Source organism: Hemitrygon akajei, chromosome 10 (assembly GCF_048418815.1).
Source record: "Hemitrygon akajei chromosome 10, sHemAka1.3, whole genome shotgun sequence".
Taxonomy (NCBI): domain Eukaryota; kingdom Metazoa; phylum Chordata; class Chondrichthyes; order Myliobatiformes; family Dasyatidae; genus Hemitrygon; species Hemitrygon akajei.
The window spans coordinates 13338453-13354937 of NC_133133.1; the positions used below are offsets into that span (position 1 = coordinate 13338453).

The following is a 16485-nucleotide window of genomic DNA, read 5'->3' on the forward strand; positions in this document are numbered from 1 at the left end:
AGTTGCAGCAGGGCTTCAATGCTATCAACTCTTGCAAAGTGAAATCAAACAACATAGGTGACAACAGGTCTTTGTTTCCAAATGAGCTCAATGTCTTCTATCCTCATTTTGACCCTCAAAAAAAGGAGGAACAATTATGATCTCCCAAAGCCCCCCAATGATCCTGTAATTTCAGTCTATGTGGCTGATGTATGAACAGCCTTCAGGAGGGTGATCCCACGGAAAGCATCCAGTGCAAATGGAGTAACTGGCCAAGCATTAAAGACCTGTGCTGGATTGGTCACTGAGATCTTTAACCTGTCACTTAGTCAATCTGAGGTACCCACCTGCTTTAAGCAATCTTCAATTATACTGTTGCCTAAGATGAGCCTGCCTCATTGACTATCATCCAATAGCACTTCCAACCAGTGATGAGTTGTTCTGAGAGGCTGATGATGAAACTTAACAACTCCTGCCTGAGAGCAACTTGGATCCACTCCATTTTGCCTACCAGCACCACAGGTCCACATTGGCTCTTCACTCAGCTGTAGGACATCTAGACAGCAAAGACGCATACATCAGGATGCTCTTTATTGACAATAGTTCGACGTTCAATATTATCATTCCCTCAAAACTACTCAATAAGCTTCAAGACCCAGGCCTGACATTCTCCTTGTGCAATTGGATCCTTGATTTCCTCACTTGGAGACCTTAGTCAGTTCAGATTGGCAAGAACATCTCTTCTATGATCTCCATCAGCACAGGCACACTCCAAGCTATGTGCTTAGTCCCCTTCTCTACTTGCTTTACACTTATGAATGTGTGGCTAAGCACAGCTCCAATGCCATATTTAAGTATGCTGATGATACAACTGTTGTAGGCCAAATCAAAGGTGATGATGAATCAGCAATAGGAGGGAGACTGAACACCTGGCAGAGTCGTGCCACAACAACAACCTTTTACTCAATGTCAGCAAGACCATGGATCTGATTATTGACTTCAGGAGGAGGAAAACGGAAGTCTATGATCCAGTCCTCATCGGGGAATCAGAGATGCAGAGGGTTAGCAACTTCAAGTTCATTTATCATTTCAGAGAACCCGTCCTTTGCCCAGCACAGAAGTGCAATTACAAAAAAAGAACGGCAGCACCCCAACTTCCTTAGAAGTTTTGGAAGATTTGGTATGACATCTAAAACTTTGACAAACTTCTATAGATGTGTGGTGGAAAGCATAGTGACTGGCTGCATCACAACTTGGTATGCTAACACCAATGCCCTTGAATGGAAAATCCTAAAAAAAATAGTGGATACAGCCTGGTCCATTAAAAGTAAAGCCCTCCCCACAATTGAACATATCTTCATGGAGCATTGCTGCAAGAAAGCAGCATCCATCATAAAGGACCCTCTCCACCAAGATCCTGCTCTCTTCTCATTGTTGCCACTCGGAAAAAGGTACAGGAATCTCAGGACTCACACCACCAAGTTCAAGAATAGTTATTACCGCTCAACCTTCAGGCTCTTGAACCACAGGGGATAACCACTTAACTTCACTTGCCCCATCATGGAAATGTCCCACAACCTTTGGATTCACTTTCAAGGACTCTTCCACTCATGCTTTTGATATTTATGACTTATTTATTTATTATTGTTATTATTATTATTTATTTTTTTCCTTTCTTTTTGTATTCGTATAGTTTGTTTTTTGCAGTCTGGTTGTCTACCCACTGGTGCGGTCTTTCATTGATTCTATTGTAATTATTGAATTTATTTAGTATGCCTGCAAGATAATGAATCTCACTGTTGTATATAGTGATATATATAGTGTGTGTATATATGTATGTACCTAGATAATAAATTTACATTGAGCTTAACTTTAGGTTGATGAATTTTCATCAGAATTGCCTGATACAAACTGGAAAGGCTGGCTATCTGAAATAGTTGAGTTCAGTATTAAATTCTGAAGATTACAATGTTGTCAGCTGGATGCTGAGATGCTGCTCTTTGTGTGAAATAAACAGGCTAATAATTAGCATTCAATTAGCACAGAAATAGGCCAACCAACTAACCATCTGGCTCACCAAATCAGGTTGAAGGCTTGAGAAGTGAACTGTGCAAATGTGCGGTATTGGGAACTGAACGCTGTAAGGACAGACAAGGGACGTCGGAGTTCATGAATTCAATATCAAAATGGACATTACAAGAAAAAATAATTGTGATTAGCTTTACAGATGGAGTATAAAGGAAAATGAGGGAAACTTTTACAGTTCTATCATTTCCAAGGAATGAACTGTATGTTAATTTATAAGTTTCTCCCCAACATAATGAATAAGGAACTCATTCCATTGCTTTGTTCATTGTTATAGAACATAGAACATAGGAGAGTACAGTATAGGAACAGGCCCTTCAGCCCACAATGTTGTGCTATATCAATTAAATTAGCAATCAATTGGTCCATTGAACTAATCTCTCCTACCTACACAATGTCCATATTCCTTCATTTTCATATGACTATCTAAACGTCTCTTAAAAGTCCCTAATATTTCTGCCTCTACCACCACCACAGAAAGCACATTCCACGTACCCATCACTCTCTGTGTAAAATGCTTGCCTCTCACATCTCCTTTGAAATTGCCCCCTCCCAGGCATGTCCTCTGGTATTAGACCTTTCAACCCTGGGGGAAAAAAGATACTGTCTACTCTATCTATGTGTAACACTTACCCAACAGGCTGGTATATGTCTAGGGGAAAAGGAGATCCAGCCACTCACCAACCCACCTCCCGTACACGCAGGTGCTGTGGGAATCAAGTTTATGCTGCGCACACACACCATATCAAACTCACACCAGATACCGTTATGGAATACACTTTAAAGATTTTACTAAAACTAAGAGTACTATGCAATACAATATATATGAAGGAAAAGAAAATAAAGTAAATGGCGCCAACTTATCAAAGTTCAGTCAGTTTAGTGCACATCGTTGGAGCTCAACCATCAAACTATTCGATCCCTCGTCACTTTCCTCTGACCTCCATGTCCTCGCACCTGGGACCACCCGGGTGGTTGACCGAGCAGTGCAGCGCACGTCCACCTTCCTCAGCGTCTTCTTCCCGACTCCCCTGAAAAGACTGCAAAACCCCCGCTCCCAGACCCACAAGACAAAATAACATTCCCCATTGGTCAACAAATGAATACAATCCCGATATCAGCAAGTCCAAAGCTAAACAACTGTGAGAGAAAGCACTTATCATACAAAGAAGCATTCCTACTCTTAACAAAACAAAGAAGTCATTTTGATTAACATGCACAGTAAATTGTACATTTGCTTCATGTAATCTTATAAACTAACTTCTATCAGATCTCCCCTCACCTCCACTACACCAGAGAAAACAAACCAGGTTTGTCCAGTAGGGTTTTCAACAGGATGACCTGCATGATTAGTCAACATGCCTTGGGCCACAGCCTCACAATAAAGAGATATCCCTAATGAACTGAGATAAGGGGCAATTTCTTCAGCTCAAGGGTAGTGAATCTGAGGAATTCATTGCCAACGAGGGCTGAAGAGGCCATGTCAATGGGTGTATTTAAGGGAGAAACTGATAGGTTCATGATTGGTAAGGATGGGAAAGGTTATGAGGAGGAGGCCCAAGATGGGGATGAGAAAACAAAATTTAGCCAAGACTGTTTACTCTTCTCCATAGATACTGCCTGGCTTGCTGAGTTTCTCCAGCATTTTGTGTATATTACTTTGATTTCCAGCATCTGCAGAGTTTCTTTTGTTTCGCCATGAATGAATGGTGCACCAGAATCGATTGACTAAAAGGCCATATTCTGCTTCTGTATCTTTTCAGTTTATGATCATAAATAATTAAAGTGGTAATGTCTACATCCAAACCATTGCTTAATTTAACTCTCTCGGATATTAAAGTTCTAAAGCCAAGGAAGACCTCCCCCTCAAGATCAGCGAGTCTTCCCCCCACCACCCAAGGGATCAGTGGGATTGGAGGTCCATATGAGCAGGAGATACAAGTGAAGTGACCCCCAGATACATGACTTGGCAAGCCCAGAGTTTGGGAGGGCAATTTCGGCAATCCCTTGGATTGATACCAAAGATCAAAGCCTGAAAGTCAATTGGAAGTCCAGAATTTGAGGCACGATGGCTGAAGCCTTTGACTCCACTGGGGGAGTCGGAGGCATTTGTCTGCTATTCCATGTCTCCAATAGAGGCTGGAGGTCTGGCCTGCCCTGCGGTTGGAGGAGTGTGTGTGTGTGTGTGTGTGTGTGTGTGTGTGTGTGTGTGTGTGTGTGTGTGTGTGTGTGTGTGTGTGTGTGTGTGTGTGTGTGTGTGTGTGTGTGTGTGTGTGTGTGTGTGTGTGTTGTTAATGCAAATGGCGCATTACACTGAAGACTATAAAAGATAGGAGCAGAATTGGGCCATTCAGCCCATCTTCTCTGCCATTCCTTCATGGCTGATTTATTATCCCTCTCAACCCCATCCTCTTGCCTTCTACCCATAACTTTTGACACCCTGTCTAATCAAGAACTATTCAACCTCCATTTTAAACATACACAATGATTTGGCCTCCACAGCCGTCTGTAGCAATGAATTCTAGAATCACCATCCTGCAGCTAAAGAAACTCCTCTTCATATGTTTCAATGTATGTGTGATAAATAAATGAATCTGCCTGGGAAATGACATTAAATGGAGATTCTCAGTAAGCGTGGGATGGCTATGCAAACAAAGTACCCCTTACTCCTCAGGATGATCAAAAGCATCTCATTCTACCAACTTCCAATTCTAATGAAGTGGGTAAACATGACAGCTAACTTGTGCACAAACATCAATTTACATGAATGACAACTTAATCTGTTTTTAATGATACTGATCAAAGGAGAGACATTAGTCAGAGCACTGAAATGATTCCGATGCCTACAATGCAGAACTTCCTCAGCAGTGCTCTGAAGAGACAGGCTAAATTATACGCTCCAGAACTGGACGGCGTGAGATGTTAAAGCTTCTGAGTCAGATGTGTGAATGTTACCAAATGAGTCAACCTGATATTTCAGTGATTATGTAATGTTGTGATTATACAAAAGTTTGGAGAATGATCAGGGGAATCATGTGACATAAAAGGGCAATAGTGAACCATTATAAAATCACATCTGAACCTTTAACCCGTGAATTGTCTAAAATAATTCCAGATTACAGCTGATTTTGGCACTGATGTGACTGCTAGCAGTGCCAACTAATTGAGAAGATAATCAATCTCAGCCATGAAGCACTCTATAGGAAATTTGTAAGTCCTTGTTGACATGAAAAATCTCTCATGATGAAGGTCACCTAGAGATAAAATGAAACTACTGACGATGCAAGGAGATGGGAGATAGCAAGTGGGGGAAAAGTTGCAGACTAAATTATTTTTAAATACTTTATTACTTTCCATTCTCCTGCTTCTCAGCAGCAGTTCGGCATACAAAAATCCAATCTTAATAAAGATAAAATGTCATTAACTCCAAAGCACTGTATCCTAGCAATCTGAAATCTTTAACTTGGATTTAATAGGAAAGCTTATTGTGAAGGTCAGTGGCCACTTTATTAGGTATCTACTGTAGCATATAAAATGGCCACTGACTGTATGTTCATGGTCTTCTGCTGCTATAGCCCAATCACTTCAAGATTTAACATGTTTGCATTCAGAAATGCTCTTCTGTATACCACTGTTGTAAACCATGGCTATTTGTGTTACTGTGGCCTTCCAGTAGGGTCATTCTTCTCTGACCTCACTCATAACAAGACGTTTTTGCCCACAGAACTGTCTCTCACTGGACATTGTTTGTTTTTCACACCATTTTCTCTAAACTCTAGAGACTGTTGTGTCTGAAAATCCCAGCAGATCAGCAGTTTCTGAGATACTCAAACCACCCTGTCTGGCACCAACAATCATTCCACAGTCAAAGTCACTTAGATCACATTTATTCCCCATTCAAATGTTTAGTCTGAACAGCAACTGCATATTTTGACCATGTCTGCAAGCTTTTATGTATTGAGTTGCTGCCACGTGATTGGCTAATCACTTATTTGCATTCATGAGCACCTAATAAAATGGCTGCTGAGGATCCTTCATTTTAGATGGCCCAATTCTAATCCTAGGCCTTATGATCATATGATATGGACCGAACACAGGAAATTGGGACTAGCTAGGTTGACAATGCAATCGGCATGGACTCATTGGGCCAAAGAGCCTGTATCCAGTTTGTATTACTCTATGTCTCTGTGCACAATGATCACTTCTTTAATTGGTCAAAGACAATAGGATTACTTAATGCCTGTTGATGTTGATTACATTTATATAATTTGGTATATTCAATTACATTTTATTCAATATAATGTTTGTGTTACGATTTTTAATTTTGCAAAATATTTTTATGAATATATTGATTTATTTTTATTTATATAGCACACTTCAGATATTAAGATGCGGGCTTAAAGTGTTTACATAGATTGTAAAGTTATTTATTTATTTATTGAATTACAGTGCGGAACAGGCCCTTTCGACCCTTCGAGCTGCGCCACCCATCAACCCTTGATTTAACACTAGTCTAATCACAGGACAAATTACAATGACCAAGTAACATCTTTGGACAGTGGGTGAAAGCCAGAGCACCTGGAGGAAACAGGGAGAATGTACAAACTCCTTCCTGACAGTGGAAATTGAACCCAAATCACTGGTACTGTAAAGCATTCTAAACACTACCAATAAAAATGGAAAGGTACAATAAAGTTTCTTTGATAAGTTATGCAAGTTTTCTATGGGCTTTTATTACATATTGCATACAAAGTATGACACAATCTTCCATAATACATCAAGTGAAATGTGATTGAACAGAAAAAAGTTACATCAGATTAGTGATATGAATACAAGTGTTATGCTGTTCACATAGTGACATGATTTACAATCCATCATTTTCCTGCTTTGACCAGTACTTGATTGCATAGTTATAGCATCCAATTTTTCTTTCAAGTTTTGATTTCCCTTTTTCTCTCTCTCACCATACCTTGGCTTCTGCTGGTGCATTTTACCATTTTATACACACTGACACTGCGGCTTGAGTTGACTTATCCAAATCAGATGCAACACTATTGATTGACATGCTGGTTTGTTTTGTAAGACCTGGCATTTCAACACTGTTGAATACCAGGAACCAATTCAAGTCTGTAATACATCAGCGATCTCAAATCACAAGTCATGACTTGGATGCTCTGCACACATACTAAAAATAACGTGCAAGTTCCCTGGCTAGGAAGGCTCATCAAAGCTAAATTATCTCCTGTAGATGACAATTGGCAAATTTCTGTTATGCCAGTTTGTTTTCTTTAAATATAACAAGTATTTGAAATATATTAATCTTGAATTTTGAGGATGCTTCTTTTTTCCAAATCATTTATTTCTTTCAAGATTAGGGCGACGTTGTACCGTAACTCCTGGAACTTGGCAACAGGGACCTGGAAATAAAAAAAAGTGTGAGAAATAAGGAAGTGGACGTACTTGCTCAATAGTTCTGTATCATAAGTAAATAAAGGCAACCTGTCATATAATGAAATTTCTGGCATTTTCTGGCTTGTTTTTGGATTTTTAGAACTTTTGAAATTTTAGGGAAAAGCCGACAACAAGTGGTGCACATTGTCCAGTCCATCACAAGAAAAGCACTCCCCACCATTGAGCACATTTACCAGGATACAGAGATTCAAAGTACATTTATTATCAAAGTATGTATGCAATACGCAACCTGAATTTTGTCTTTCCGCAGACAGCCATAAAACAAAGGAACACCATGGAACCCATTCAAAGTGAACATCAAACACCCAACGCACAATGTAAGAACAAATCGTGCAAACAGCAAGAAACCAACCCACAGTATATAAAACATCAAACCACAGATTCCTTGAAACAGTATAGGTATGTTCTGTTTAGTTCAATTGAGTGTGGTGGTTCAGTTTAGTTCAATTTAACACTGATTTGCCACAGAAAGCAGCATCCACCATCAAGAACTCCCATCATCCAAGCCATGTTCACTTCTAGCTGAAGGAGGTACAGCTGATTTAGGTCCCAGACCACTAGGTTCAGGAACAGTTATTATCCTACAACCATCAGGGCCCTGAAACAATGTGAATATCTTCACTCACTTCAACACTGAACTGATTTCACAACTTATGGACTCACCTTCAAGGACTCTATAACTCACGTTCTTAGTATTTTTTTATTTATTTTGTTTTTGCATATTGGTTGTTTATCAGCCTTAGTGTGCAGTTTTTCATTGATTCGTAGAATGAGATTTCCACTATTTTCTGATTTTATTTTTGGATTTCTAGTACTTTTATAATTACAGATCTTCCCTGAAACCTCTTGTCCTGAGTTATCTCCAAAACTAAAGAACAGAGACATACAACCTAGCAGGTCAGCCAGCACCTATGGAAAAGAATGAATAGTCGATGTTTCAGGCCAAGACCCTTCATCAGAACTGAAGATTTAAACTTCTTTAGGGTAGGCATCTCTTGAGGAGACTTTGCAATGGAGCAGCAAATCATAAACACGAGAGATTCTGCAGATGCTGGAAATCCAGAGCATGAAACACAAAATACATAAGGAACTCAGTAGGTTAGGTAGTATCTATGGAAAGGAGTTAACAGTTGATGTTTCATATATGGATTTAAACTTCTTCAGGGTAGGCATACCTTGACGAGACCCAACCCCAAACCAGTTTCGTTGAACAGTTTCTGTGAAGGAAAGGAATTGTTGATGTTTTAGATTGAAACCCTGCATCAGACTTAAGACCATAAGGTATAGGAGCAGAATTAGGCCATTTGGCCCATCAGGTCATTTCATCATGGCTGATCCAATTTTTCTCTCAGCCCCAACATTTGCCTTCTCCCCGTAGCCCTTCATGTCCAGACCAACATCTAGCAACCTCTGCCTTAAGCATACATAAAGACTTGGCCTCCACAGCTGCCTGTGGCAAAGTATTCCACAGATTCACCACTCTAGCTAAAGAAATTCCACCTCATTTCCATTCTAAAAGGGCATCCCTCTGTTCTGTGTCCTCTGGTCTTAGACTCTTCCACCATCGAAAACATCCTCTCCACATCCACTCTATGCTTTATAAAGTTTCAACATTACATTCTTGCTTTTATATTCTAGTCCTCTTGAAATTAATGCTAATATTGCATTTTCCTTCGTCACCACAGACTCACCCTGCAAATAAACCTTTAGGGAATCCTGCACAAGGACTTCTAAGTCCATTTGCACCTCAGTTTTTTGTATATTCTATTTTGAAAATAGTCAACCTTTCATTTTTACTATCAAAGTGCATGATCATACAGTACCTGACATCAGGGTTTCAACCTGGAACGTTAGCAGTTCCTTTTGCCACTACAAGGAGCACAGTAGCATAGCAGTTATCTTAACACCATTACAATGCCAGTAACCTGGGCTGTATTCCTGCTGCTGTCTGTAAGGCGTTTGTATGTTCTGCCCGTGATTGCGTGGGTTTCCTCCAGTTGCTCCAGTTTCCTCCCATATTGCAAAGGCATATGGGTTAGTAGGTTAATTAGTCACATGGATGTAATTAGGTGTCATGGTTTCATTGGGCCGGAAGGGCCTGTTATCAAGCTGTATCTCTAAACAGAAGAACTAAATAAACTGTTAAAAATGGTGCCTGTGAACCACAGTGACGTTCTGTGGTCTGCGGACAATACTTCTAAATATACTTTTAAATATTCCACTTTTGAATTACTATCACTGCAATCTGCAACGTGATCTATTTATTTATTTATTCCTTTCCTTTTGTAATTCCACGGTTTGTTCTCTTCCGCACTCTGGTTGAACGTCCAAGTTGGGCAGCCTTTCATTGATTCTGTTGTGATTAGGTATGCCCACAAAAAAAATAAATCTCAGGGTTGTATAAGGCGACATTTATGTAGCTTGATAATAGACATCAGGAGACTTGAACAGGCGGTGGGCCATTGCTCTGGAAATAAAACAGGACCAACAGAAGTGACTCAATGAAATGAATTTTTTTTGAACAGGAGATTAGAGCCAGATCATTAAATTGATATCATCATAAATAAATCCTGCAGGGGAGTTAGGAGAAACCCCTTGACCCAGACAATCATCAGTGTGTTGTACTTGCTAAAGCATATACCATGTTTGCTTTTAAATATAAGTGAGATAAACATGTGGGAGAACAAAGCTTTTGTTAATAGAGTTAGGCTGAGTAAAATGGAGCAACCATTCATGTGGATGGCTGATTTCAACTGTGTTCAGAATCAGAATCACTTCTAATTTCACCAGCATATGTTGTGAAATTTGTTGTTTTGCGGCAGCAGTACAATGCAATACATAATAATAACAACTGTCAATTACAGTCAATATATATATGTTAAATTAAATAAGTTGTCCAAAACTAGTAGTGAGATAGTGTTCATGGGTTCGATGTCCAATCAGAAATCTGATAGCAGAGGGGAAGAAACTATTCCTGAATCACTGAGTGTGTGCCTTCAGGCTCCTGTACCTCCTTCCTGATGGTAACAATGAGAAGAGGGCATGTCCTGGTTGATGGGAGTCCTTAATGATGGATGCCGCCTTTTTGAGGATGCTGCTCCTTGAAGGTCTACTTCAATATTCTACTGCTTGGAAGTCCAGTGGCCACTTTATAAGGTACACAGTCTTCTGCTGCTGTAGCAGCACTCACTTCAAAGTTCTGATGTGTTGTGTGTTCAGAGGTGCTCTTCTGCACACCACAGTTGTAACACGTGGTTATTTCAGTTACTGTCACCCTCCTGCCACCTTGACAAGTCTGACCATTCTCCTCTGACTTCTCTCACTAACAAGGTGCGTTTGACACAGTACTGCTGCCCACTGGATTTTATTTTTGTTTTTTACACCATTCTTTGTGAACTGTAGAGACCATTGTGCATGAAAATCCCGGCAGATCAGCAGTTTCTAAGATACTCAAACCACTCCACCTGGCACTAGCAGTCATTCCATGGTAAAAGTCACTTAGATCATATTTAATCCCCATTCTGAACCATATCTTCATGTTTTTATGCATTGAGTTGCTACCAGATCATTGGCTGATTGGATATTTGCATTAACATGGTGAACAGGTGTACCTCATAAATCGAGTATATCTTTGGCATGCACATTTTCAATAAAAGTTTTTGAAGAAATAGGAGGTATGGGGATTCTTTGACCCTAAAGAAACTAATTTCTATTCTGTTAACTCCTAGCTTCCATGTCTCAACAATAGCATAAGGGAGCACACTTGGAAAATGCTACCAAGATATTTTGATTAATCTTTATGTTGGGGATGACAGGAGTAAATGGCCCTAGACCGTCTGTGCACCTGAAGCGGAGAGTAAGCAGTTGTAAACACAAGATATTCTGCAGATGCTGGAAATCCAGAGCAACACACACAGAATGCTGGAAGAACTCAGTAGTCAGGCAGTATCCATGGAAAGGAATAAAGTGCTGACGTTTCGGGCTGAGAGCTTGACCTGCTGATACCACGTAGATTCCACGTTTACTGTGAGAGACATAAAAATGACAGGTGATGGTCTTGATGAAGGGTCTCAGCCAGAAACGTAGACCCTTTATTCGTTTTCATAGGTACCTCCTGAACCGCTGAGTTCCTCCTGCATTTGTGTTTGTTGCCTGTTGAATTTGCTCTGTCGATAAAGGAATTTTCACATTTCCATCTACCGCTCTCATTGTGTAAGTTCTGATTCTGAACTTCACAGATCTCAGAGATAACGTCTTTGGAGAAAAACTCAGTGGAGGCACTGAGATTATACTCCTGCTGAGATGTATTATGTGGAAGCCAGAACTGCTCACAGTTCTCTAAGCGTTGTCTGACCAATGCCTTGTGAAGTATCAGCATGTGTTTGTACATGCAACATAAACTAATGCCACTTGCTTTCTGGTTTTGTTGGCAGTAAAAAAAGAACAGAAATGCAATTGTTTTCCAATGTTTGGGGCAGCCCGGTAATGTAGATGTCAGTGTAACACTATTACAGCACCAATGATCAGGGTTCAATTCCACTGCTGTCTGTAAGGAGTTTATACTGTACATTCTCCCCGTGACCGCATGCATTTCCTCTGGGTTCTCTAGTTTTCTCCCACATTCCAAGATCAGTTAATTATTCACATGGGTGTAATTAAGCAATACAGTCATGTTGAGCCATAAGGATCTGTTACTGTGCTGAATCCCTAAATAAAAATTTAAATTTAGAAAAAATTGCAAATCCAATTCTGGGAACTACTTGCATTGTTAATGAAACCATTTAACAGTAGAGATGATTTAGGTCCATGGATTCTCTTCAAATGCACATGTTTTGATTTACAAGAAGCCAAATATAGTCTGAGGGAGCACTGGAAGTCTTAGATGAGGAGAAATAGTGTCTCTTGTTCCCTAACTATTAAAGTTCTTAGTGATAGCTTGTACCAACTGCTTTAAAGAATCAGAATTAGATTTAATATCAGACAGACAGACATACTTTATTGATCCCGAGGGAAATTGGGTTTCGTTACAGCCGCACCAACCAAGAATAGTGAAGCAATATAGCAATACACTGGAATTTAGAAGGATGAGAGGGGACCTGATTGAAACATATAAGATTATTAAGGGATTTGACACGCTGGAGGCAGGAAGCATGTTCCCGCTGATGGGTGAGTCCAGAACGAGAAGCCACAGTTTAAGAATAAGGGGTAGGCCATTTAGAAAAGAGATGCGGAAAAACTTTTTCACCCAGAGAGTGGACGATATGTGGAATGCTCTGCCCCAGAAAGCAGTGGAGACCAAGTCTCTGGATGCATTCAAGAGAGAGTTAGATAGAGCTCTTACAGATAGCGGGGTCAAGGGATATGGGGAGAGGGCAGGAACGGGGTACTGATTGTGTATGATCAGCCATGATCACAGCGAATGGCGGTGCTGGCTAGAAGGGCCGAATGGCCTACTCCTGCACCTACTGTCTATTGTCAATATAAAACCATAAATAATTTAATAATAAGTTAATCATGCCAAGTGGAAATTGGCATTGGCATATATATCATGAAGTTCGTTGTTTTGTGGAAGCTGTACATTGCAATAATAATATCTATGAATTACAAGAAGTATATAAAGAAAAGAAAGTTAAATTAAATAACTAGTGCAAAAAGAGAAGAAAAAAATAAATATTCAGCTAGTATTCATTTGAGTAACAGGGTGGAGATACGTCTCTACCAAAGGAGGTGTAGGGCACTCCTCTCCTCCACTAGCCTGTAGGTCACCCTTGAGCAAGGTGCAGCACCTGCTTAGCCTCTCCGATCAGAGTCACATGAAACCATGGGAGCAGGTGGTGGATGGTCGTATGAGCAGCTGGTGCACATCACAATACTTGGCTATGTGACCTTTAACACAAGGCAGATACTGAAGAGTATTGATAGTGGCTGAGGTCACCTGTCGTGTAAACACACTGCCCAGAAGAAGACAATGGCAAACCACTTTTCTAGAAAAATTTGTCAAGAACAATGATGGTCATAAAAACCACAACCACCCAAGTCTTACGACATGGCACGTAATAATGATGATGATGAGTGTTCATGGACTCATTGTCTATTCAGTAATCTGATGGCGGAGGGGGAAGAAACGGCAAAGGAGAAGAATTTGGCCAATGAAGTGCACTCTAAATAAACAGGTTGACCTCTTCTGAAATTTGAAAACAACAGGACTGAATCTCAGAGGCAGAGTTCCATAGGCGTAGATTTTACAATGCATGTTTGGTACAAACAAGGAATACATTTTGACCTTTATACTGTTACGATCAAATCTAGGTGTAGGAAGAGTACCAATCAGTGAATGATTGCTTCATATTTACGAGAGTAGCACTCAATTGTAATCACACAATTATTTATATTCAGATTAGCAACAGAGTATATGGAATACAATCACTGCAATGGTTATTGAAGAACAACTATGCAATGCTCAATAAGCCTTTAGTACGTGTGAGGACTCAAGGACTGCTTGCAGAAAAATGTGTAAAATGGAGATTAAGAGCCAATCTTTATGCAGAGAAATTCTGTGGAAAAGAATCAGCAGGCAGGCAGCTCTAATGAGCGATGAGGAGCCAGGAACAGGAGATATATTCATCTCCAAGACCGGTGGTTTGGACGTTGAGGAGTGTGTGTTACACTTACAATTGAGTCAGACGACTCCCTGAGCTCCTGATAACTGCAGGAGCCCAATGTAGCGTTACTCCAGCTCACGAGGAAGAAACTAAACCTGTTAAGCTTGCAAAGTTGCGATCCTTTAAATCTGTGATAATATCTTATTTATAGTTTATTTTCCTGTCAGATGACAGATATGATCAATTGTTCAATGTGGTGACTAAATGTTAGCTATAATCTTAGCTGGAATATAAGATCTACACTGAGCCAAGAAATATATTCAGATTTATTTATTGCATGCACATCAACACATCCAATGAAATGCGTCGCTTGCGTTAACAAACAACACAACCTAAGGACGTTGTTCCCTCTAAGCTACGCAGCAACTGAAATGCTTCTGCGCGCAAAGCCTTTGTTGCTGCACAGCTGGAATTGGGTGCAGCTAGAAAAAGTTTACAAAACTTGAAAGTTTTTTTTGTTGTACTGTATTTCATTACAACCTTCAATTAATAAATACTGTAAAATAAAAAGTGTGTGACTTAAATTTTCATTCTGAATATTCATAGTATGCATATTACAAAAACAAAGCATTTAACGTGCCAGATAGTTTTCAGGCTGTGCGAAAATCTCCTGCTCAGAGCAATGGTTGGTCCATACGGGTGTAAAAGAAAATTAGAAGGAACGATGACTAAGGATGCGCTGGGGGCAGCCGGTAAGTTTCGGCACACATTCCAGTGCCAACGAAGCATGCTCACCATGTATAAGGATGGATAATATTAATGATAAAGAAGCAATAAATAGAATGCCATTCACCACTGTTGTCCAAGACCACGAGAAATCCTGGAGAATTGTGGACGCAGACCAACCTCCCATCTTGGACTAGTCACTCTTGTTTCCCTCCTTTCCCGTTGAACAGAAGATACAAAAACCGGACAGCACGTACCACCAGGCTCAGAATAGCTTCTATTCTGCTAATATTAGACTCTGAGATGAGCTAACATATGGATTCTTGATCTTCCATTCTTCCTTGCAATGGTTCTTGCACATTATCAGTCTGATTGCACTGCACTCTCTGTAACAACTTTATTCTACAGTCTGTTTATCTTACTACCGCAGATCAGAGGGCACAGCCTCAGAATACAAGGACCTCCCTTTAGAACAGAGATGAGGAGGAATTTCTTTAGCCAAAGGGTGGTGAATCTGTGAAATTCACTGCCACAAATGGCTGTGGAGATCAAGTTATTGTGTATATTTAAAGGGGAAGGTGATAGGTACTTGATTTGTCAGGGCATCAAAGGTTATGCGGAGAATGGGGTCAAAAAGGACAATGAATCAGCCATGTTGGAACGGCAGAGCTGCCTCAATAGGTCGAATGGCCTAATTCTGCTCCTTTCACTTATGGTCTTGATGTACTTACGTATCGCATGCAAACAAACGCTTTTCACTGTATTTCGTACAGATCCAGAAATAAACCAACATCAGTGTGTAAAGTTGCAGACTGTCCCCAGCACATCCTCGGACTGTGGTGGTCATTGACGCAAATGGTGCATTTCACTGTATGTCTACATATGACAAATAAAGTAAATTGGTTTGATCAGAAGACCATTTATCTGGCCTTCACATGTGCTGAGGGTGTAAATTGGTTTATTATTGTCACATGTATTGAGCTACAGATTACTTCATCACATCAGTGCTTTGAAATAAGAATAACGTGTTATAAGTGCAGGGAAGACGGACAAAAAGGTGCAAGATTATAACGAGGTAGATTGTGAGGTCAAGTATACATCTTATCATACTAGTGGACTATTTAACAGTTTTATTTAACAACTTCTATAGATGTTTGGTGGAGAGTATACTGACTGGTTTCACCACATCCTGGTATGGAAACACCAATGCCTATCAATGGAAATGCCAACAAAAGGTAATGGATAAGGCCCAGTCCATCACGGGTAAAGCCGTTGCCATCGTTGTGCACATCTACACAGAGCGCTGTCGCAGGAAAGCAGCATCCATCATCAGGAACTCCCACCACCTAGGTCATGCTCTCTTCTCACTGCTGCCATCAGGAAGAAGGGACAGGAGCCTCAGGGTTCACATCATCAGGTTCAGGAACAGTTGCTACCCCTCAAGCATCAGGCTCTTGAACCAAAGGTGATAACTTCACTCACTCCATCACTGAGATGCTCCCACAACCTATAGACTCACTTTCAAGGACTCTTTGGCTCATGTTCACAATATTTATTACTTATGTATTTACTATTATTATTTCTTTCTTTTTGTATTTGCACAGTTTGTTGTCTTTTGTAC

The 16485-nt window shown here is 40.2% G+C and overlaps 1 protein-coding gene across 2 annotated transcripts in view; it reads right to left on the minus strand.

Annotated features, from left to right (window-relative positions):
• Positions 1 to 6772: 6772 nt before the first annotated feature.
• Positions 6773 to 16485, minus strand: part of commd5 (COMM domain containing 5) — a 64587-nt gene continuing 54874 nt past the window's right edge. For both annotated transcript variants that reach the window (XM_073057799.1, XM_073057801.1), the window contains exon 8: positions 6773 to 7481. In XM_073057799.1, coding sequence (XP_072913900.1) covers positions 7380 to 7481 — 102 coding nt within the window. In that variant the 3' untranslated portion in view covers positions 6773 to 7379. The remainder of the gene's footprint in view (positions 7482 to 16485) is intronic.